Source organism: Lutra lutra, chromosome 5 (assembly GCF_902655055.1).
Source record: "Lutra lutra chromosome 5, mLutLut1.2, whole genome shotgun sequence".
Classification (NCBI taxonomy): Eukaryota; Metazoa; Chordata; class Mammalia; order Carnivora; family Mustelidae; genus Lutra; species Lutra lutra.
In genome coordinates, this window is record NC_062282.1 from 51,565,916 (window position 1) to 51,588,625 (window position 22,710).

Here is a 22,710-nt window from a genome sequence, read left to right on the forward strand (position 1 = left end):
CTGGACCCACCTTTCCAGCTAGAGGTCAGTCAGAGTAACCTGCCAGCTCCATCAGAAAGTTCTTTTCAGCGGTTGACGGGTGGGTCCCTCTCAGCACCAGCCACTTTGTACTGGATTCTCATGTCCCTCAGATCCCTACACGCTGGAAATCCCTGAGGTTGGGAGCAAGATTCATTTCTATGCTATTCTTTCCCGCCACGTTAGAGCCGTGGTTCTCAGGCATGCGGGGATATCCTGGAAGGTCTCCCTGATGGAGAAGCGGGACTGCTTGTGATTTGTAACTAATAATAAAGTCCTTAAGTGTGAGGCTGAGCAGATCCAAGGTTATCCCCATATTGATATCATGCTCACTGTTGCATTTCAATAAGCTGCCTGCAGTGAGTGAACTCCTCGCCACAGCCTGTGAGATTCTGTGTTAACACCCGGCTTCCACCTCATGCCTCCTGTCTCCTTTCTCACTTCACCAGTTCCTCTGGCCTTTAGCCAATCCCTCAGGTATGTCACACTCTTTCCTAAAGCAAGATCTTTGCACTCACAGCTCCTTCTGTCAAGAGACCCCTTCTCCCAGACAAATTATGCAAATTATGCAGATTGTGTAAAATATGTAAATTATGCAAATTATGTCCTCTGCGTCGTTGGAGTTCAGTTGAAAACCAACTTCTTCCTGGTACTCACTGGGAAGGCACTTAAGAGAGCCTCGGGGTGGGGCGCCTGGGTGGCTCAGTGGGTTAAGCCGCTGCCTTCGGCTCAGGTCATGATCTCAGGGTCCTGGGATCGAGTCCCGCATCGGGCTCTCTGCTCGACAGGGAACCTGCTTCCCTCTCTCTCTCTCTCTCTCTCTCTCTGCCTGCCTCTCTGTCTACTTGTGATCTCTCTCTGTCAAATAAATAATAAATAAAATCTTAAAAAAAAAAAAAAAAAGAGAGCCTCGGGGAGTCAGGGAGAGGGAAATACCGTGTTTGTGACCTACACAGAAGTGACAAGCTGTGTACCCACGTAAAAACTCACCAAGCTGTCAGCTTCAGATTTGTAGACTTTATGTAAGCAGACTTAAAAAAAGATGAAATCTAAAAAAAAAAAAAAAGTCACTCTCTTCCTCATCTTCTTATTATTAAAGCAATAAATAATTTCTATTACATTTGACCATGGTACGTGCATCTCCATCCAGGCATGGTAATTATATGCTTTGATTATTTATTTGTAAATTGCATCTCCTACTAGAAGTCCCACAAGGACAGAGCCTCTGTCTTGTTCCCTGATGTACCTTCCAGAACACAGCATGGTGCCTGTCACATAGTAGATACTGAAAAAAAAATTAAAAGGAGTGAATGGATAGGTGGAAGGATGAACAAAAAAGCTTGGATTTAATGATGAAGGGGAAAATGGGCAGAGGAGGAATGTCCAAGGCTGGCAGTTCCCACACCCACCAGGCAGAGAGCTGAGGGGTCTTGTTCTAGAAGTCCAGGAGCTTGTTCCCTCCTTGGAGCCCCAGCACCCGCCTGTCTACACTTCATTGGGGTTGTCCTGGTCAGCGTAGATGAGGAAGCCTGTGAAGAGGCTGTCGGTCCAGTAAGGGTCATAGAAAAGCCCGTTCTGCTCTGAGTAGAAGATCTGCAGCCAGACCTCGTCACCCTGCTTCAGAGCCAGGATGGTGGAGCCTGAGGCCACATCGTGATTGCCGGTGTTGGCATCGAAGGTCCGGATGCGGTACTGGCCGTTGTGCACCAGACCGATGGCCAGGTGCTTGTTGGCCAGGGTGATGTCGTAGGTGAAGTAGTAGATTCCCGGCACGCTGCAGACGAACTTGCCACTGGACGCGTTGTAGTGGCCGCCCTCGTTCATCAGGATCTTGTCAAACTTGATGGGGAGCCGCTCCCTCGGGTAGCTCTTGGTCACTGCCACTGAAAAGGCTGACTTGGCGTGGCCGCTGCCGCAGCTGCAGGGGCCTGGGAGGCCCGGCTCCCCCTTCCTGCCCTTGGGCCCTTTCTTTCCTGGTGTGCCGTGCTTCCCTGGGGCACCACTGACCCCCTTGGGGCCGCGGGGGCCGGCCCGCCCAATGGCCCCGGCTTTGCCCTTTGGTCCTGGCTTTCCCCGGTTACCTGTCCGGCCAGGTAGACCTGGAAGACAGAGCAGCTGGTGTTAGGGAGGGACCTTCAGAGAACTAGGCAGAGGCCGTGGGCCTTGGCTTTCCATCCTTGGAGTGGGAGCCTTTGGGTAATGGAAAAGGCAAGAATGTTTTGGAGTCACATAGAAATGGGAGCAAATCCTGATGATGTAACCGGGGCACTTCTCCCCATCTTATCTGGAAAATGGGAATGGCGATACTTACCTTTCAGAACCACTGTGGGTCAGGACAAAAAGAATAACTTAAAAGAGTTTGCCCCCTTCCCTTTTCCTGTCTTCTTGGGAAGAGTCTGGTGTGTCTGTCAGATCAACCCTTTGACGGGCTGTGGTGGGAATGGCTTGACAAAAGAAGGGGAAGAAGCTTCTTGATGTCAACACACTGATCTTGGTACAAGCCCTGCCTAGTGCACGAGGTCCCTGTCCATATGGTAAGAGTTTCAGTGTAGCATTGCTCACAATAGCAAAACTAAGAATAACTAAATGCCCATCCAAAGGGAAAAACTAAAAAATTCTGCTCTGCCCATACTGTGCAATTCTATGCAGGAGTTAAAACAGTGAGGCAGATCTATGTGCGCTATATGAGGACTTCTCTCAAGTACGCTGTTAAGATGGAAAAGCAGGTGGCAGAATCTTTTTTGTTGAAAGGAAACCACACACTAACTAGTTCTATAACCATGAAGTTGCAGAGGAGAATGGCTGGCCCACAGTCAACACTCTGCGAATATAGTTGGCATATCCTACAGAACATTCCCCGAGTCACGTTTTCCTGTAGAATGCCCCTTGGTTTTTAATGCCTACATTTCATAAAATGTACATTTCTCTCAATATAATATTTTTTGGCCAATGATTATATAGTACACGTGTCTATTCATGTCCCCTAAATTCAATACAACCTTTTAAACGAAATAAGTGTGGGTAAGGATTTGAGTCACATCCAAACACAATGATATAACAGGTACAATTGGTAGACTGGTAGAATCAGGTGTAGATGTTTGAGAAGAGTGCTGAATGTCAGTCGAGGGCCTGCTTCTGAAGGTTGCTGGTGCTGAAAGTCATGCTGGCATTATTGTACACCAAGGCGACTCTGTGCTAGCCCCCAAATGAACGATCAGAAAGAAACGTTGTAGGCATCTTACATTCTAACAACGTACTTTGCTTCTTATGTGGATATAGGTAGGCACTTCACTGTGTTTTAGTTTTGAGTAAAGATGTAATGCATTTAAATTCTTCCTATTTTAAGAAATTGGGAAACAGATTCCCAAATAGCATTTTCTCACTGAACATCTAAGTGGCTGGCAAAGCCTGGTGTTACCACACACAAATGTAAATTATGTAGAAAAAGGCCAGGAAGGAGACACATCTAAGCAATTAATAGTAGTTACCTCTGGGAAGTGAGGAGAGGATGAGGAGGGTAGGAATTAAGGAGGTCTCTTGTTTTATTTGTATCGTTTGCATATATCGCAATAAGAATGTATTATGTATTACTTGTAATTAAAATTTTTTTAAATGCGGAAAAATTAAACTAAGATCACAAAGCCGTTCCATGAAAAAATGAAAAGAAGCAAACCTTATTGCCTTAATAGTGGCAGAAAGGACTGTGAGGAAGAATAAAAACGGAGTCATGGGGCACCTGGGTGGCTCAGTGGGTTAAAGCCTCTGCCTTCGGCTCAGGACATGATCCCAGGGTCCTGCGATCGAGCCCTGCATCAGGCTCTCTGCTCAGCAGGGAGCTGCTTTCTTCTCTCTCTCTGCCTGCCTCTCTGACTACTTGTGATCTCTCTGTCTCTGTCAAATAAATAAATAAAATATTAAAAAAAAAAAAGGAGTCATTTTGCACTGGAGTTTTATGGAGGAGATAGATAAAGGAATTTCTGAGGAAGTTCTACGGTGTGTAATGTGGTGTGCCTCTTTCCTGAGACTTTTTTGAGGAACTCCAGGTGAAGCTGATTTTACCTGTCAAGATTCTTCTGGAGACGGATCTGTATGTGTATGTGAGGGAGAGGATAGTTGGGTGGTTGCTACTGGTCCTAGGATGGCTCAGCTTTACTGGTCAGGACTCTGCACCTCTTTACACTGCCTTCCTTGCTGTGTTGTCCTAATTCTCAGCAGAGACTCCCTGCAGCACAGGAGAGATGGCCAAGAGCAGCCCCCAGCCTACATCCTCATACCTCTTGATCCAGGAGAAAAAGTCAATAGCAGAGATGCCCACTTACCTCTGGGACCTGCAAGATGAATGTCAGGGGAAGCTCTCTCCAGCCCTGCTTGGAGCCCAGGCCCAGACTGAAGCTACACTGGGGTCAGGGAATGCGATACCATGACACCCAGCGCCTGATACACTGTGAGACCTCCCCGAGTCAAAGCCGCCGTCATCATTGATATAGTTATTTGGGGAAGGAGGTGCCTTTGTAGGACTTGATTTGGTGTGGTGGGAAAAGGTCTGGATTTGGAGTCTGCTCCTGGCCTGTTCCATGAGCTCGGCATGTCAGTGAAGGGGTGACTACCATTTACTGTGTATCTACCTTGGGACTGAGGCTTCCCAGTCATATGTCATCTTTGTCATACCCGGTGAGGTAAGTTGCTGTCATCATCTCTATTGTAGAGATGAAGCAACTGAGGAATGGAGAGAAGGTAAATCATTTGCCAAAGCAGGTATGCAGGGCTGTGTCCCAAGTTCCGGTTCTCGCAGCCATGACGTGCTGCTCTCAGGGGACCCCCCCTTGACTCTCAGTTTCTCCATCTGTGGTATGGGGATAGAACCTCCTCACCAGTTGAGCAACATACTCATAATCACTTTGTCAACGTTAAAAGTCATTACGGCTCCCCTACTGCTTAAAATGTACACGTGGAGATGTTTGCTGACATCAAGGGCTCTGAGACATAAGGAATAACAGGCTGAAAGGGCCTGAAACGGAGACTATTTGGTCTGTCTTCTGGCTGTCTGGCTTCTCCTCCTTCAGGGAACTGCCCCTCATGACTTCCTGTGGTCAGACCCACTGGCGGGCCCATGACCCAGTCCTGGCAGGTGGTGGTACCTCGCCTCCATGGTCAAAAGCATTGGTCCGGGATCTGTATGTGATTTGGGAAGATTCGTCATCCTGAGATTTGCTCTATGGGTCAAGCCCATGAGGAGGTAGGAGCGAGCCCAGTGGTCGCCATTTCAAAACCCTTAGCCTTTGTGAGAACAAAACCAACACGAGAAGCAGAGACTTGACAACACATTTGAGCTTCCGGACCCAGACATTGAACTTCGCAGCTGCATGAGCCATTAAATTCCATTCAGGGCTATAAATTGAGTTTCTGTCACCTGCCACCAAAGGAATTCTGAGTAATATATCGGGAGACTTGCCTAAAGCAACTCAGCAAATCAATGCGGCAGCTAGGGAAGGAACATAAGATCTGGTACCTACTATTCCTTTCAGGAGAATACACGGCTCTGTTTTTTAAAGAGACATTAATTTGGTTTATAATGAAATGGGATTACTTTTAGTTTTTATAACTAAACTCCCTCTGTGTCAGAGGATGTCAACCCCAGGTAGGAACAGGAGGGGCTGGCGCTGGGCCTCTTACCTTCCTCTCCGTTGTCTCCCCGATCCCCGTCCTGGCCATCCTGGCCATCTTTTCCAGGAAAGCCCATTCTTCCTACCATTCCTGAGGGCCCTGGGGCTCCCGGGGGTCCAGGTGGGCCCTGGGGGCCAGGCAGGCTGCAGACAAGTTGAGGGGAGCCCTTTTGGAAGTCCCTGCGGGCAAAGGCTCCAAGCAGCGGGTCTGCTGCACAAGGGAGGGCACAGGCCAAGAGGACCCAAGGGATCATGGCGGTCACCTGTGGGAGGCAGAAGAGCTGTGAGCAGGCAAGTCCAGTCACTGGGTTGACTGGTGGGCAGGAGAAATGCAACCAGAGGAGGAGGAGGCAGCTGGGAGAAGTTCCATTATATTTCTCTCCTGCTCTCTCCTACGTCACATACAAGTAGCTGGACAGTGTCATCTTATCTTGAGGACATATTTGGGTGAACTGAGTCATGAACCTAGAATATACTTTGGAGAGGTCTTGAGGGTAAGGCCCTCATCACCACACTGTTGTCCTTCGGAGGAGCTGAAATGGAGGCAGGACCTAACAGCCCAGTCACACTGACTGGGAGGAGCCATGGGTGGAGAGAACCGAGCTACAATTTCATTCCAATATGTGGTACAAGTAGCCAGTTCCAGGGCAGAAAAACTTTGCACTGTCAGTGATGATTTGTGGCTCTTGCTGCTTCTGCAGGGGGGGTCAGGGGAGCACCAGGTGCGAACTGAGGCTTCAGTTCCAAGTCAAGTTGCCCCACACCCAAGCAGCCCCGGCTGCACCAGGAGCCACCTGGGGGCCAGGCACGGGCTTGGAGCGATCCATACATTACTAACTCACAGCATCCCTGCCAGACAGATACCGGGGAGGGAGGACAGGCTCAGAGACATGAGCAACAAGCCCAGCTCGTGCAAGCAGCAGGTGGCAGGGCTTGGGTTTGAACAAACTGGGCAGATTCAGAGTTTGTGTCCTTTTGCTGCTGGCAATAACACATACTTCTTTTTTAAGTGAAAAAAAAATTATTGAAACAATACACTTAACATTGTTTGTGAAGTCAAATAATACTCTAAGTCTTATAATGAAAAACTATGGTCTCCAGCCCCACCTCTCCTTAACCTCACACCCGACCCCACACCCTTTTAGTTATCTCCTCTGGCATTGATGTCCATTAATAGATAATATCCTAATAATGATTTTTTTTTATTTATCAAAAAAATTTTTAAAAAGATTTTATTTATTTATTTGAGTGAGAGACAGAAAGAGCAAGCACGAGTAGGGGGGAGGGTAGAAGGAGAGGGAGAAGGAGACTCTCTGCTGAGCAGGGAGCCCAAATCAGGGTTCAATCCCAGGGCCCCAGGATCATGACCTGAGCTGAGGGCAGATGCTTAACTGACTAAGCCACCCAGGTGCCCCTCGAAAAAACTTTTTAAATTAAGTATTAGGCTCCACACCCAAAGTGGGCTTGAACTCCTAATCCTGATAACAAGAGTCACATACTCTTTCTGCCAAGAAGACATCCAGATGGCCAACAGACACATGAAGAAGTGCTCCACATCACTCAGCATCAGGGAACTACAAATCAAAACCACAATGAGATATCATCTCATACCAGTCAGAATGGCTAAAATTAACCAGTCAGGAAACGACAGATGCTGGCGAGGATGTGGAGAAAGGTGAACCCTCCTACACTGTTGGTGGGAATGCAAGCTGGTGCAGCCACTCTGGAAAACAGCATGGAGGTTCCTCAAAAAGTTGAACACAGAGCTACCCTGTGACCCAGCAATTGCACTACTGGGTATTTACCCTAAAGATACAAATGTAGTGATCCGAAGGGGCACGTGTACCCGAATGTTTATAGCAGCCATGTCCACAATAGCCAAACTATGGAAAGAGCCTAGATGTCCAACAACAGATGAATGGATAAAGAAGATGTGGTATATATACACAATGGAATACTATGCAGCCATCAAAAGAAATGAAATCATGCCATTTGCGATGATGTGGATGGAACTAGAGGGTATTATGCTGAGTGAAATACGTCAATCAGAGAAAGACAATTATCATATGATCTCTCTGATATGAGGAATTTGAGAGGCGGGGCAGGGGGTCGTGTGGGTAGGGAAGGAAAAAAATGAAACAAGATGGCATCAGGAGGGAGACAAATCATAAGAGACTCTTAGGGTGCCTGGGTGGCTCAGTGCGTTAAGTCTCTGGCTTCGGCTCAAGTCATGATCTCAGGGTCCTGGGATTGAGTCCTGTGTCAGGCTCTCTGCTCAGCAGGGAGCCTGCTTCCCCGGCCCCCTCTGCCCCCCTCTCTGCCTCTCTCCTGCATTACATCTCCTGTTTTATGCATCCCATGTCTTTCTCTCTTTAATTAAAATTTTTTTTTAATTTTTTAAAAATACTTTATTTATTTCACAGACAGAGATCACAAGTAGGCAGAGAGGAAGGCAGAGGTTGCGGGGGGGAAGCAGGCCCCCTGCGGAGCAGAGAGCCCGATGCGGGGCTCGATCCCAGGACCCTGGGACTGTGGCTGAATCAGTCAGTAGAGTATGTGACTTTTTTTTTTTTTTTTGTATTTTGCTTTATTTATTTATTTATTTATTTATTTATTTATAATAAATAAAGCAGAGGCTTTAACCCACTGAGCGACCCAGGAGCCCCTAATTAAGAAAAAATTTTTAAGGCTTCAGTTTGGTGGCATATATCCTGTGACAGCTTCCTGAAAAGTAGTATGGGGAGTAATTAAAAAAAAAAGTTTCAAGTCTTTGGGCACCTGGGGCTCCTTGTTTAGCGGGGGAGCTGCTTCTCCCTCTGCCTGCTGCTCCCCTGCTTGTGCTGTCTCTCTCTGACAGATCAATAAAATAAAATCTTAAAAAAAATAAAGATGTATTTATTTATGAGAGAGACAGAGTGAGAGTATGGGGAGGGGCAGAGGGAGAGAATCTTAAGCAGACTGTCTGCTGAACACGGAGTCTGACACCGGGCTTAATCCCATGACCCGAGAGACCACAACTGGACCAGAAACCGAGTCGGACATTTAACTGACTAAGTCAGCATGGCTCCCTGAGATGATGCACTCCTAGACCCTCACTGTAAAGATGCAGACACTGAGGTCCAGAGCAGGAATAAGCAACTTGACCATGATCTCTCAACAAATTGGTTCAGTCACTTCACAATCAACAGCCTTTCTCTAAAGAATGAAACTTTCTAGGCGTGGAAAGTTTCTTGCCATGGGGAGAGCTCCAAAGGGTAGCTTGCTTTGTGACCCCGGGCAAGCCCTTTTCCCTCTCTGGGCCTCAGTTTTCCCACCTGAGCGAGAAGGGGTTGAACTAGGTCAGCAGTTCCCACATTGTGGTGTGGATCACCTCACCTGGAGGGCTTGTGCAAACCCAGATTGATGGGCCTCGCCCCCAGGGTTTATGATTCAGTCAGTCTGTGCTGGGGCTAAAAGATTTGCATTATTAGTGACTCTCTGAGTGATGCTGCTGCTGGAGGTGGTTCAGGGACCCACTTTGAGAACCATCAGCCTAGATGGTCGCTCAGGTTTCTTCATCTCGGATGCTGGGCCTTCCAGGCTTCGGCCTACCCTCTTGCAGATATGTAAGCCTTGCTGGCTCCACTCTGCCTGTGAGGCTTCTAGCTACCTAGCCAGAGCTTTCCAGCAATGGGTGCCAGGGTGCTGGCAGGTCTGGGTCCTGAAGTTCGAGTTTTGCCCCTGGACCTTCAACTTTGCTTTCCTTCAGACCTTGTTTTGCCCTGGTTCTGGAGCCTGTTCAGACTGCTGACTCTACCTCCCCTCCAACCCTCTCCAGCATCTCTACCCTTGGGAAGAGGTGACAGGGAGAGAAAATCAGGCCTTTCCTGTCAGGGAGACGAGGGAATGCCAGAGCACAGCACCGTCCTGGACCTAGGGGCCTGTTTGCGTTCCGGCACCAAGGCACCTTCTTTGGACCTTACGCAGTTTCTCAAGGTAAGTGTCATAGAGGTGCCCTGGCCAGGTAGTGCTGTCATAGAGGTAGCCCCTGGCCAGTGACTGCTTTCAATAAATAATATTACATCATATAGTAACACAATTAGTATCTTTTCAATTTCTTTGACCCTGATTAAGTGGAGAAAACAATTTCAATGTGGTGATAGTGTATCTTTAATGCCTCCCTAGTCCTTTTTACTATCCCTTTTTAGCCAAGAGCACTGTCATCTGTAGCAGTGCATACCCATTCTTAAAGCCCCCCGCCCCCAGCCCTAAATACTCACGGAGATCTTGGGAAGCCCCAGACAGGAATATGGTGCCAGGGGCCCAGGAAAGAGCATCTGCTATGACGTAAGGAAGGCCTATGGCCCCACATAAAGAAAGAGACTTGGATGGGGGCACAGGGGAGCTCTGGGCATCCAGTCCTCTGGAGAGGGGGGAAAACAAGACTTAGCAGGTGAGCGTAAGAGAGTGTTACAATTGAAACTTCTACTGGGTACCAGGACTCATGAAAGGCTGTATGCTAAAAGGAGTGGTCAGGCCAAAGCAAAAAACGGACAAAGGAACAGTGTGAGAGCCCTTTCCGTGATTCTTGGCACTCATATCAGATCAAGGATTTTAAAATGTGGCCCGTGTCACTGGGACGGAGATGGAGAACGGTCACTCCTCTGAAGCCTGTGTGAAAGGCTGAGATACTGGCTGGGTGGAAGGGGGAAGAGAGTATGGGAAGGGGCTGACTCCCTTCTTGCCTCCCTGGGAGGTGGAAGGTACCAGACATTCCCCGCAGGAGCCAGCCTGGGCCAGAGGGGTCTGGACAGAAAGGGAGGAGCCACAGCAGCAATAACCACACAAGGCAGACACCAGAAAGCCAGAAGCTGAGGGCAAGGCCTGGACTTGCCAGCGAAAAGAGAATGTGCGTGGCCCACTTCAAGGCTGTTACAGTCCAATATGGCGGCCCCAAGGAGCCGGCAAAAGGCCCCCACAAAAGAGGTAACTTTGATGTCTGCCAAGCCAAGGGAGCCAGAGCAGTCTCTGCCTAGACGCATGGGAGAGCCCTCCCGCTGCCTGTCCCCTTACCTCTCCTTCCTTCAACCTGGAAACAGGTGAGCTAAGAAAGGGGGCACATGGCCCTGCTAGCTTCCTATCTGGGCTGGGGGACAGGAGGAAGCCTCACCTTTGAATGAAGATTGAAGAAGTGATTCCCCGGGATTGGATGCCAGGGCCTGGGAGGTCCCTCCCTGGCTATATTACAAAGGGGCAGAGGAGGCAAAAATGTGTGTTTCTGGGGTCACCTGGGCTCCCCCTGGATGGCCTGAGTGACAGCAGAGGTGGTAGGTGGACCTGGAGAACGTGGTGAAGTATCATGTGCGTGATATACTTTTGAAGAATTGTGTCCTTGACCCTTCCAGGTACCAGGCATCTCCATCTCCATCCCTGGTCTGCTTGACAAGAGTCTTGGAAAACTGCCACTGCTCCTTGTGTGCTGTGATACATCTGGGTGCCCACAAGAGAAACTGACTCCTCAAAGCAGGTTGGAAATGGTCTGAAAAGTTGCCATCTGCAAACATTTTGGACCAGGGAGAGGGAGGAAGGAAGCGGGTGGGAATGGGTCTTCTAGGCAGAGGAGGTCCTGCAAACAGCTAGATGAAGAAAGGCAGGAAGGAGAGACAGCTAGATGAACAAGGAAGGAAGGAGAGGAAGCATCTGCTTCAGTTTATGAGCCCCCTTTTCTCTTCTGATGATCACTCTTGGCCACACAGCCCAGCAAGAGGGAGGAAGGTCTGCTGTCCCGCCTACCTCCGCTGGCACCAGCCTCTTTGGACAACAGGGGATTCTGCTCAGCGACAGCTGGCCCAGGGCAGACCCCAGCGGCTGGGTGGAGGCGCAGGGCTCTGGAACATGCACCGAGGAAGGGATTTCTCAGAGCTGGAGTCTGGCGGTTCCCGCAGTCTGAGCCAGGAACTGTTTTGGAAATAAAGGCGGGGAGACTAGATTCTGGAGGGAGAGAGAGGCTCCTTGCCTCCAGGGCACCTCCAAGAAAAACAAGGCTGTAAAAAATTCCTGCTCCCAGCTGGTGCCCCTGTTCTCCTGCCCTCCCAATTCTGGCCCCAGGCCAACTCTCCACACTATGGTGGTGAGACAAACTGGGTGTTGGGGGCTTGGAGGGGAGCCAGAGCCCCAAGTCGTCCATATAGGTTACCTCTACCAGGGTCTTTTAAATAAATTTAGAAATGGGTGGCTCAGTGGATTAAAGCCTCTGCCTTTGGCTCAGGTCCTGATCCCAGGGTCCTGGGATCGAGCTCCGCATCGCATCGGGCTCTCTGCTCAGTAGGGAGCCTGCTTCCCCCTCTCTCTCTCGGCCTGCCTCTCTGCCTACTTGTGATCTGCCTGTCAAATAAATAAATAAATAAATAAATAAATAAATTTAGAATGGCATACTTGGGGAGGTCCCCAAGGGACCAGCCCCTTTAGTTACAAAGAAACTGAGGCAGAGGCAAATGGACTTTACTAGATGCCTGCAATGTTCCAGGCACTGTATGAAGCTCTTTACATGAATTACTTTATTTGAAGTTTATAATAAACTCTATGAAGGTGGTAAACTTATTATGCTATTTTTCAGAGGAAGAAACAGGCTCTGCAAAGTGAAATGATTTACTTAAAGTTACACAATTGGAGCGATGGGGACCACATTCAAACCAGTGTCTGAGGGGATCTGAAGACCACACTTAATTAACTACACCTTGCGCTCTTCTCCTGGTATTTTTGTCCTGTTTTATACGAGAGGAAACTGAAGCTCAGGGAGGCTAATTTTCTCTTATTTACACAACTAGTTCGTGGCAGAAGTTATATTTGAACTTGGGTTTGGCTGACCCTAATGCCCAAACGCTTTCCATTATGTCAGCATTTCTTAGATTTTCATCTTAAATATTCTGAATCACAGAAGAGACTCTGAAGCATTTGCCAAAGCCACATGCAACAACAGAGAAATTTCTTTAATGTCAGTTTACACACACACGCGAGCGCACGCACACACACACACACACATACATACATGTATATATAATACATGACCTTGAAAATGTAGATGTGATATTTTTTCCTCCCTCAAGATACTTGAGTAAAGCGATGCTTAAGGAAAACCTCCTAACCTTTGAGAGGCCCACACTTGGCTTAGCCAAGGTGATGGGGTGGGGATGGGGGGCCCGTCCTGGGCCCCAACTTCCGCAAGCCCCTTTGGAGTGTTAACAGGGTGTCCCCCATTAACATCAGCAGAACCGAAAGACTAGGGTACACAAAGGCCATCTCCATCCCCAGCAGCTCATTCCTTGCTTTGACCCAGCAGGGCCCTCCTTCCCCCACATGTAGCCCCATGTGAAGCCAGAGGGACTGTTCAAACATAACTCAGCCACATCATTTCCTGGAGGGGCTTACTCCAGTTGTTGCTGGCCGTAAGGGCAGCAAACATTGGAAATCCTGACGTGGCCCACAAGGCCCTAAGTGACCCAGCCCCTGCTGCCACCACTGCACCCCTGCCAGCTCCCCCTGCATCTCTCTGCTCCCTCCCCCAGCCATGCTCCTTCAGGCCATGCTATTCCATTCTGCCAGCCTAAGAGCCCCACCCTCTTGGTTAGCTGGCTCTTTATCCACTGTGTTTCTGCTTAAAGGTCACTTCCTCCAAGGCCTTCCCTGAGGCGCCCTCTCCCACAGCTCTCCCTCCCTTTGGACCCCAGCTCCTTGTCTGCGCTTTCTAGCCCAATGATGCACCTCTATTCACTGGATTAGCTCGCTCCCCTGCCTACTGGGCCAGTTTTCTCTCCCATTAAAATGGAAGCCCAGTGGGGGCAGGGACTCCAGCAGACCTGCTGTAAGCCCACACCTTCCAACTTCCTTGACCACAGTGGGTGTGCAAGAAGCATTTGCCTCATTAATGAATGAGACATGCACTCTGCCCTCAAGAAAGTCCACACTGGCTCAGTGGGTTGAGGCCTCTGCCTTTCACTCGGGTCATGGTCCCGGGGTCCTGGGATCGAGCCCCATATCGGGCTCTCTGCTTGGCGGGGAGCCTGCTTCCTCCTCTCTCTCTGCCTGCCACTCTGCCTGCTTGTGATCTCTGTCTGTCAAAAAAATAAAATCTTAAAAAAAAAAAAAAAAAAAAAGGAAAGTCCACAATGAGGAGAACACAAGGCAATGGCCTAAATCAAAGGAATCCTTGGATCCAAATAAGTTTTCTCCAAAAAAAAAAAAGAACCAAAACAAAACAAGTATTCCCCCTTTTGAGGTTTTTCTAACTCAAAGAGGATCTAATTCTAATCCCTCCTTCCTTTTGGCCTTCTAGAGCACAGGATCCCCACTCCAGGCATGGCACTTACAGAGTATTTTATACGCAGTAGGTACTCCACAAATATCTGTCCAATTGATCAGAGGGGGGAAAAGTATTGATCCTTCCTCAGCTTTTCAAAAACTATCTTAGTTCCTGGGACACCTGGGTGGCTCAGTCGGTTAGGCATCCAACTCTCGATTTCAGCTCCGGTCATGATCTTGGGGTCATGAGACAGAGCTCTGTGTCAGGTTCCATGCTCAGCACGGAGTCTGCCCGAGATCGTCTCTCTCTCTCTCATTCTCTCTCCCCCTTTGCTGCTCCCCCTGTTTGCGCTGGCACACACGCATGCTCTCTCTCTCAAATAAATAAATAAACCTTAAAAGAACAAAACTATCTTATTTCCTAAATTCTTTCTGGTGGGAGTTGAATAAGAAGGCTGTGACAGTCTTCCTGCTGTAGGGGAAAAAATGTAGTTGATTAAACCTCCAAAATGAAGTCATGAGGTATTAAACTTGGAAGAAGATCTTCAGTCTGGTTTTAATCTGTCCAGTCCCTGGGCTTCTCATCTCTCAGTTAAGTAGCTAATGATTCATAAATACTCATGTCCTAGGAAGACACTGGGAGCTAATGAGCCCCAGCCTGCAGTCCACTGTCAGGGCAAGAGCCTTCCTCCTCCTATCTGCCCTTGGCCCTCAAGACACGGCCCCTGGTTCATTCCCAAGGACCCTCGGGCCAGACTGTGATGCAAGAAGGAAGAAGGAGCAGAAGTGGGGACACCAGTGTCTTGCTGACTACCCCTGAGTGTGGTCTGCTGGCAGAAACTCCAGAGCCACTTGTCCAGGCCGGATACTCTCTTCTGAGCCATCCTGCCTTGGAGACTAGAAGATCTCCCTTATGCTTAAATAAATCTGACTTGTTGGTTATCGGTGATGACACACTGGTAGGTAGGGTGGTGTTTAACTCTGTGATTAGGAGCCATGGGAAACCCACCCACTTAGTTTCCCCATCTAATGGAAATAATGGTTTAACCACCTCATGGAGTTTCTGTAGGAATAATGAGATAACCTACTGAAAGCTTCGAGCCCAGTGTGTGACTCAGTGACTGCTCAGCAGTTGGAGAGAGAGCTCTGCCTGAAATACCCACTAGCCCTCCCTCCTCCCCGTGAAGCCCACAGACCCTTGCCTGCCTCGTCCTTCAGGGCTCAGATCTAGTACCATTTCCTCAGAGGGAAATGTCTGGTCATGGGACCAAGAGTACCTAGCCCACTCCAGCTAGTTTGCTTTTCCTTCCCAAGCACTTGGACCGAGCTGTGATTATATAGGTATTGGTGTTTTGACCCACTAACAGTGTGCTTCCTCTGGCGCGGAAGGTCCAGTAAAGCAAGTCCCTGCCTATCTTGCTCTTGATCATGTCACCAGACCCCAGCACAGTACCACCCCCCACACAGGAGTGCTCAGCTCAGAGTTGTTCCTCAGCCTTGCACGAGATACCCCCTGTAATAAAAGGGTAACAGGATCAAAGCTTTCATTTGCTTTGTGCAGATGACAAAGCCACACTTGGCCAATGAGGGAGGCACAGCGAGATGACTGGTCTTGGACTGGAAGACGTGGGTCCCAGCGCTGGTTTTATAACTTGCTGGGTACGTGACTGTGGGGAAGTCATCTTTTACCCCAGCTTCCACATCTGCACCTATGAAATGGAGGTGGTAACACTCATTCTGTCTCCCTTCTAAGGCTGTTCTGAGACTCAAACAAGATAACCAACATTGTGAGCAAACAGGATACAAAAGTTTGTGCCTTGCTGGAAATTGTAATTGCCATCACTTGCCCCTGAACTAACAGCAAGCAGTCCTGACCTTCCACTAGGAGCCCCTGGAGTGTCTGGGGAGGCCGGTTCTGGCAGGGGGCTGCTGGGGATACCTGATTCTGACCCAGCCAGCAATTCTCCCAGACTTTGGAGTTAAAGGGGAAGAGCTGGTGGCTGGAATGGGGTACAGCTCTCTTGCAGATGAAGCTCCCTGAACATTCCCTTTGATGGGAGCGAGAATTCCATAATGAAAAACACCCCTTGCCCTCCCTGAATTCCAGGAAGTAGATTGGAAACAGCCCTCTCCAGCTTCTCTGAAAAGCTGACAGCCTGCCTGGAGGAGAGGGGCTGGCGACAGCTCCTCATGTAGGGCTCACAGAAAAGTCCCCTTTCCTGGGATTTGGAAACACTCGAGTAACCCAAGTCTAATACAGAAGATTAAAAGGCAAGGGGCCCACTTGCCAAGAGGTTTCAGAAACCATCCAATCTGCTGTTTTCTCCTACTACACTCCCTGCCTCTGGCTGGGTATAGAAAAAGAGGCCCAAGGACAAAGCGTGATCCAGTGAGATCAGCAAACACTCCTGAAGGCACATTGGAAGTTGCTATACCGTCCGCTATATACACCCAAACCTCGACCAACCGGCATGCGAGGTGCTATGCTGGACACGGGGCCCACCCCCCAAGGCCCCGGACGCTTTGTGTTGGATCCCAGCTGCTCGTGCAATGAGGCTCCCAGCCACCCAGCTTCGGAGCTGCCCACAGCTGTTTCTGCCACGGAGACGGAGGACTGCAGTGAGCCGGAAGAATGCAGCCGGTGTACCAGATGGGAGGGGAGGGAAGGAGGCCTGAGGGTGTTCAGAGCCCTGAATCCAGCTTGTCCCGGGGGCCAAACCCCAAGTGGCAGCCCAGAGGTCTGGGGAGCATGTTTGAGCAGCACCGTCCAAGAGCCACCGTTTGAAGTGGGTCTCATTGCCATGTTAAAAAGGTAAAAAGAAGCCGTGAAATTAATTTTAATATGTTACGTAGCCTTATCTCTCTCAAAGATCATTTCAACGTGTAATTAATGTAAAAATGATTAATGAGGCATTTTGCATTTGTTAATCAGCACTAAGTGCTGGCAACCCAGTGTGTACTTTCCCCTTGCAGCGCGTCTGCGTTCAGACCGGCCGTGTGGTGGCTGGGATTAGCTCTAAACCGAGCCACTTGAGTTGAACTAGCTGAACTCGCTGTGGGACCTTTTACAAATTACTTATTCTATTTCCCTCAGCCTTGTCCTCTCCAAAATGGGCACAACAATACTACTACTACTGCCTTGGAAGGTTGTTATGAGGACATAATGTCCCTAGACAAGATGTGGCCTGTGGTGAGGGGTACAAAAGCATGAGCTATCATTACTGCATTATTTCTTATCCTTCCAAAAATCAAACAGGATGATGGATGTTGAAAGTAAAGCACGATACAGAAATCAAGACCTTGTTCAAAACTGTAATTCTCACCACCGGCAGCTGAACTCATGAAGAGCAGTCCTGATCTCTGAGACCTGTGGCGTTTCAGGTGGAGGCCCCTGATGTCTTCTCTTTCTCCATTTTCATTTAAGCTAGGTTGCTTTGTGTTTCCGTCACTTCCCACCGAAAGCCAGGAGGCTTGATCTTTGCTCCGGGCCTGGCACTGCCTCCTGAGGGAAGGACGGGGGTGTCTGTCTTGGCCCCACACTGCTGAGACACCTGGTGTGTTCACGCTCCATAATGCACAGACAGGTCAATCAGTGGGACAGTGCTTAGCTCAGCCGGTGACAGGAGGCCACGTGGGATATCATGGGCTTGGTACCAAGGCTCGGCACGTGGATGCCCATAAATGGTGCCACTTATTGCCTCTGAGGCCAGACACTGGGATTCTGGAGATGAAATGATGTGGCTGCCACCCTCACAGGGCACATGATCAGGTTATACTGAGGGTCTAGCCTGGCCCACCCGGGTGCCCAGGATGGAAAGCAAGCCTTGAACTTCCTTTCTCTTTGAATCAGGCTCTCTTTCCAAAGAGCATCCAGGACCATGCAGAAGGCAAGGGAAGGGAACTGTGGGGTAAGACGATCCCTTGGAATCGTATAGAAGGGGCCACACTTAAAGACCCAGGAACTGAGGGAGGGAAGAAATTCTGAACTCTGAAGGGCTAGGGAGCAAAGGCTAAGTTTGCCTGGACTTCTCTGGGCTGCTGGTCTCCACGGAGCCTATTTTAGTCAGACCCTGACAGGCATTCAGGGTAACTCTAAGGATCTGACACAGGGCTGGCCTTCGAGAAGCACAGAGTTGGTCTTGTGCTTAGGATTCATCTTATAGATGTTTGACCTCTGCTATTGTACCCCTCTGGGCCTCAGTTTCCTTGTCTGTAAAATGGGAAAAAAACATATTGTAATGTCTTATTTAAGCCACCTGGATTTGAAATAGCATGATAGAAAAATATTTCTTCTTTCTCTTTACGCGTGGAATCTGAAATAACTCAACCCCCGCCTCCCAATTAAAAGTTTGTCAAGAACCTTGCAAGGCAGCATGACTTACAAGTCGTCAACTGTGCTTCCGCGAGAGCCACGAGACAATGCTAGTCTAGTAGGTAAGCAGAAGTACCTGCGATCCTCCAGCAGGCGAAGTGTAAAAGACACCAATTTGAATTATTTGAGGTCTTTACTCCCTGAGCAATTAAATTGCTCATACCTCCCTTATAGAATAATTGTGAATATCAAATGAGATGACATAGTAACCAGGCACCAGTAAGCACTCCGTAATGGTAGTGTTGTCCTGACATAATGATAATATGTGAAAACCATGTGAGATAGGATATAAGGGGAGGTTAAAGGATCAGACCTGGTTCTGCTGTTGCCTCATCTGTAAAATATGAGAAAGGTGAGCTGAGCGGTTGTGACAACAGCTTGTGTAAACAGCTCAAACGCAGTTTTAACAGCTGATAGGGGTTGACAGCAAGGCAACAAACGCTAAGGGGGCATTGTGTTTGTTTAAATTTGAAATTGTTGCCAAGGCAAAATGTGGGAGATTTTAAAGTCAAGATTTCCAGGCATAAGCAACGGAGTCTGCGGCTGGAGCCCGGTTCCCGCAAGGTGCAAAGCGCTCTCGCCAGCCCCCGGCCTCCCTGCCTTCTGCCTGAGCTCCAGGTCTCCACCCACTGAAAATACTGGTGGCTGGTCCATGCCTCTCCTGCCTTCTAGAACCTGAAGTCCGGAGTTGGAGCTGCACACTATTCCTGGCATCTAGAACCCAAGTCAGCTGTTCTGCAAACTCACCCTGGGGCACATTGAGGAGCCCCCGGAGCAGGAGCTGAGGCATACCCAGCACCCGCGGTGCCAGAGAGCTCCATGGGAGCCACGTATGGAGGGCGCGCCTGCCTGCCTCAGGCACAAAAGGAGGAGGAGGGAAGACGAGATGGACAGCACTGGCCCACTCACCGGAGAGAAGACTCCTGGGAACCTCGCTTCCAGCGAAGACGGTGCAGAGGCGAGTGACAGTGACCACAGTATGACAGAACTGTACCCACCCGAGTTGGTCACCAGAAAGGACTTTGGAGGGACTGAGCATGGGGGCAGCACCGATGACTGTTTGACAGAGGAGGTGAGAAGCGAAGGTATCCAAGAAAGAAGGGCCTTGGGGCCAGAGAAGAGATGGAAGCCGACCAGGAGCTGGTGTTCAAGCATTGGGAGAAGTAGTTGGGCTCACCAAAGAAGTTCAAAAGTCATCACCATAAACCTAAGAGCTTCACCTCTTTTAAACAGGTTAATAGAAGGTTGTTGAAAAAAGCAAAAGAATTTTTAAACAATCAAGATCTTTGGGTTTTCTTGAGAATCTAGGGGATCTGGCAACATTTGGCAAGGTGCGAATGGGCTGCCTCTTGAGGTGGAGTGTTAATGGGCTGAAATGTGTTCCCCCAAATTCATATGTTGAAGTCTTAATCCCCAAAACCTCAGAATGGGGCAATATTTGGAAGTTGGGGCTTTGAAGAGTAGAAAAGGGAAATAAAGTCATATGGGTGGGCCCTGGCATCCTCATAAAGCGATTAGGACACAACACACAGAGGGATGACCATGTGAGGGCCCAGCAAGAAGGTGGCCATCTGCAAGCCACGGAGAGAGGCCTCAGAAGGAACTAACCCCATTATCACCATAATGGTAGACTTCTAGCCCCTGGAACTCTAAGGGAATAACTTTCTGTTGTTTAAGTCACCAGGCTGTGGTACTTTGTTATGGCCTCCTTAACAGACCACGACGCAGAACCTATATTCCCCAATGTCCATAGCACTTACCACTCCCAGATGACATGCATTCTCGTTACTTTTGTGTCACACACAACCCCTGTCAGCATCTGAGTTGGCAATCCCTGACCCGGAGGGAAAGGATGTTCTCCACATATGATGTGTGTTCTTACTTCAAAGCTTCGACATTCATTTTCCCCTTTTGCTCTCCTCACAGTTCTGTAAGGCTGATACTATTGTCCTCACTTGGCTGGAGAGAAAACAGGGCTCAGAAAAGTGAAGTCATTTTTCCCAGGTCCAAGCTGGGAGGGGACCCAGGACTGTTGACTCAGGGTGCGGGGCTCCTGTCCCTCTGCCATGTGCTTGGGCATAGGACCCACAAACATAAAGCCTTAAAACACAGCAATGCACACATCCAAGGAGGCTTATTTTCTTGGAAAAAGATTTGACGTAGAATTCCTTTCAAAAGTAAATCTAGAATAGAATTTGAACTGAAATCTGCTTTATGCAGGAGTTCACCTCATGGAGGCAAAACCCGGTTGGCAAGCCTCTGACTGGGAGGAAGGGTGAGGGAGGCTGTGAGGGTGTATTCAGCCTATGCTGAACTTTCAGGAGCAGAAAGCAGCAGAGACTGGCACAGGAAGAAAGAAGGGTCAGTCCCCTGCGTCCAAGCAGCTGAGGAGGAGTAGCAAGATAGGGAAGAAGAGGGGGGTTTTCAGAGAAAGCAGTCACTTCCTGGGGGAACTCGCTGAATATTTGATGGAGGCAGAATAGCTTCTGAGAGGACCCCAGACTTGTGACACAAATCTCCATTTACTTGTGCAGTGACAAACTATGACACCGTTATGAGAACAAAGTCAGTCCAGACATGCAGACGGAAAGACGGCCAAGATACACCAACTGAAAAAGGCATGTTGCGGTATGGAATGCAAGGTATGATCTTTTTTAATTAAAAAGGACAACACACATTGGGGCGCCTGGGTGGCTCAGTGGGTTAAGCCTCTGCCTTTGGCTCAGGTCGTGATCTCAGGGTCCTGGGATCGAGCCCCGCATCGGGCTCTCTGTTCGGCAGGGAGCCTGCTTCCTCCTCTCTCTCTGCCTGCCTCTCTGCCTACTTGTGATCGCTCTCTGCCAAATAAATAAATAAAATCTTAAAAAAAAAAAAAAAAGGACAACACACACACACACACACACACACGGTAACTTCTGAAAAGACACAACTTCTTGATAAATGGGTTTCCTCTCAGAATTAGGAATAGGCTTTTACTTTTTACTTTATCCCTTCTTGTACTGTCTAAATTTCTTATGATGAGCACTGTTAATTTTATAGCATTTAAAACAAAAGGTGACCCTGAGCTTTAAGTATTAGAAGACAGGCAAAGCTAGTGCCCCTGCTAGGAGATGGAGAGAAGCCGGACTTCAGGAAGAAGCCAAGACCATGGTGCACCTGCTGTGTTAGAATGAAGGGTAGCAGTGATGTTCTAAGGGTGCTGGAAGGGCAATGTGGGCCTAGTGGATACAGTTACCAGATAACAGAATAAACCAGAAGAGAACTGTGTAAATGGGGGAGGGGGCAGACAGGGAGGAGAGGAGAGGACAGACTTTGAACAAGGCTAACTGAGCACCAGCCTTGGGTTGACATATATAGGATGTTGTTGCTATTGCTGCTGGTTCAGTGGGGGCAGGAACAGGGGGTCCCTGGGGGATGGTGGATCTATGGGGGTAGATTTTGAATGGTTCCAGGTAGGAGAGTTTTGTGATGGAAGAGCAGAGGAGGGTGGTGCAGGAGTTGTGCAAATGAGGACTGGGAGACCACTGGGGGTCACTGAGATACAGTCCTGGAATAGGGCAATGACGGCGGGGTTGGGGAAATATAAACAAAGTAACTAAGACAAGGCAAGTAGTTTTGGGGAAGGGAGTTGAAAGAATTGGCTGCAAACCTCAACTTGCCCTTAGTACCCTTTGAGCTCAGTTTGCCTGTTTAATAATATATTTAATTAAACAAGTGCTGTGAGAAGTAAATGAGATCACGCTCTCCGTAAATACGATCTAGGATTGTTAGCTCTGGTATTGGACTCAGACTCACCAGGGTTCAAATCCCTTTACCACCAGTTACTAGCTGTGCAACCTGAAGCAAGTCATTAACGTCTCTGAGCCTGGTTCCTCTTTGGCAGATGGGGATAACCTGTCGTCATGGAAATGAAACAACACACCAAATGGCTGGCAGAGCCTGTCACAAAATAGGCGCTCAATAAATGGTAGTGGTGTTCCTATCAACGGTGAAGCCACTTAGCACAGCGCCTGGCATACAGGGAGCACTCAGCACATGTTAACTCATGGTATAGTTCATAAGGCAGAGGTCGGGAGCTAGGAATCCCGGGGCTGGCCGGCCTGCAAAGAGGGTAAGTTTGCAGCACTCGACCTCCCACCCTCGCAGACCCCTGCCCCGGCCTCAGCACCAGCGAGCCCTCCCCTCCCACCTGCGCGCTCCCCCTCTGTGGGAGGGCGGCGGAGGCGCTGCGCGGGGAGCGCACGGACACTCACCCTCGCAGCCTCGGCCACGTCCAGGGGCTTCCGGAACCGCGAAGCTGTCGGCGGAGCTCGGCGTCCCGCCTCCTGCCGCGGCTGCTCTGCCGGCGCCCGCCCCAGGCATACTTTTCCCATCCCGTCA

The 22,710-nt window shown here is 49.2% G+C and overlaps 1 protein-coding gene across 3 annotated transcripts; it reads right to left on the bottom strand.

Moving 5' to 3' along the window:
- Positions 1 to 1,248: 1,248 nt before the first annotated feature.
- On the bottom strand, positions 1,249 to 22,708 carry C1QTNF2 (C1q and TNF related 2). 3 transcript variants are annotated; one of them, XM_047731197.1, is made up of 3 exons: positions 22,584 to 22,708; positions 5,692 to 5,944; positions 1,249 to 2,117 (listed from the first exon to the last, which is right to left on the bottom strand). In XM_047731197.1, exons 1-3 carry the CDS (start codon positions 22,701 to 22,703, stop codon positions 1,504 to 1,506), a joined length of 987 nt encoding a protein of 328 aa, XP_047587153.1. In that variant the 5' UTR covers positions 22,704 to 22,708; the 3' UTR covers positions 1,249 to 1,503. The 3 variants fall into 3 exon arrangements, with proteins under 3 accessions (XP_047587153.1, XP_047587154.1, XP_047587155.1); XM_047731198.1 differs by having other exon boundaries at positions 22,520 to 22,609; XM_047731199.1 differs by lacking the exon at positions 22,584 to 22,708 and adding an exon at positions 11,454 to 11,475.
- Between the last annotated feature and the right edge of the window lie 2 nt (positions 22,709 to 22,710).

Excerpts from the sequence above, each read along its gene's own strand:
- C1QTNF2 (XM_047731197.1), bottom strand. The coding sequence starts at position 22,703 with ATGGGAAAAGTATGCCTGGGGCGGGCGCCGGCAGAGCAGCCGCGGCAG. Across the intron at positions 5,945-22,583 it reads ACGTGGCCGAGGCTGCGAGG|GTGACCGCCATGATCCCTTG; the intron begins GTGAGTGTCCGT and ends TGCCTCCCACAG. Across the intron at positions 2,118-5,691 it reads GGGAGACAACGGAGAGGAAG|GTCTACCTGGCCGGACAGGT; the intron begins GTAAGAGGCCCA and ends TCTGTCTTCCAG.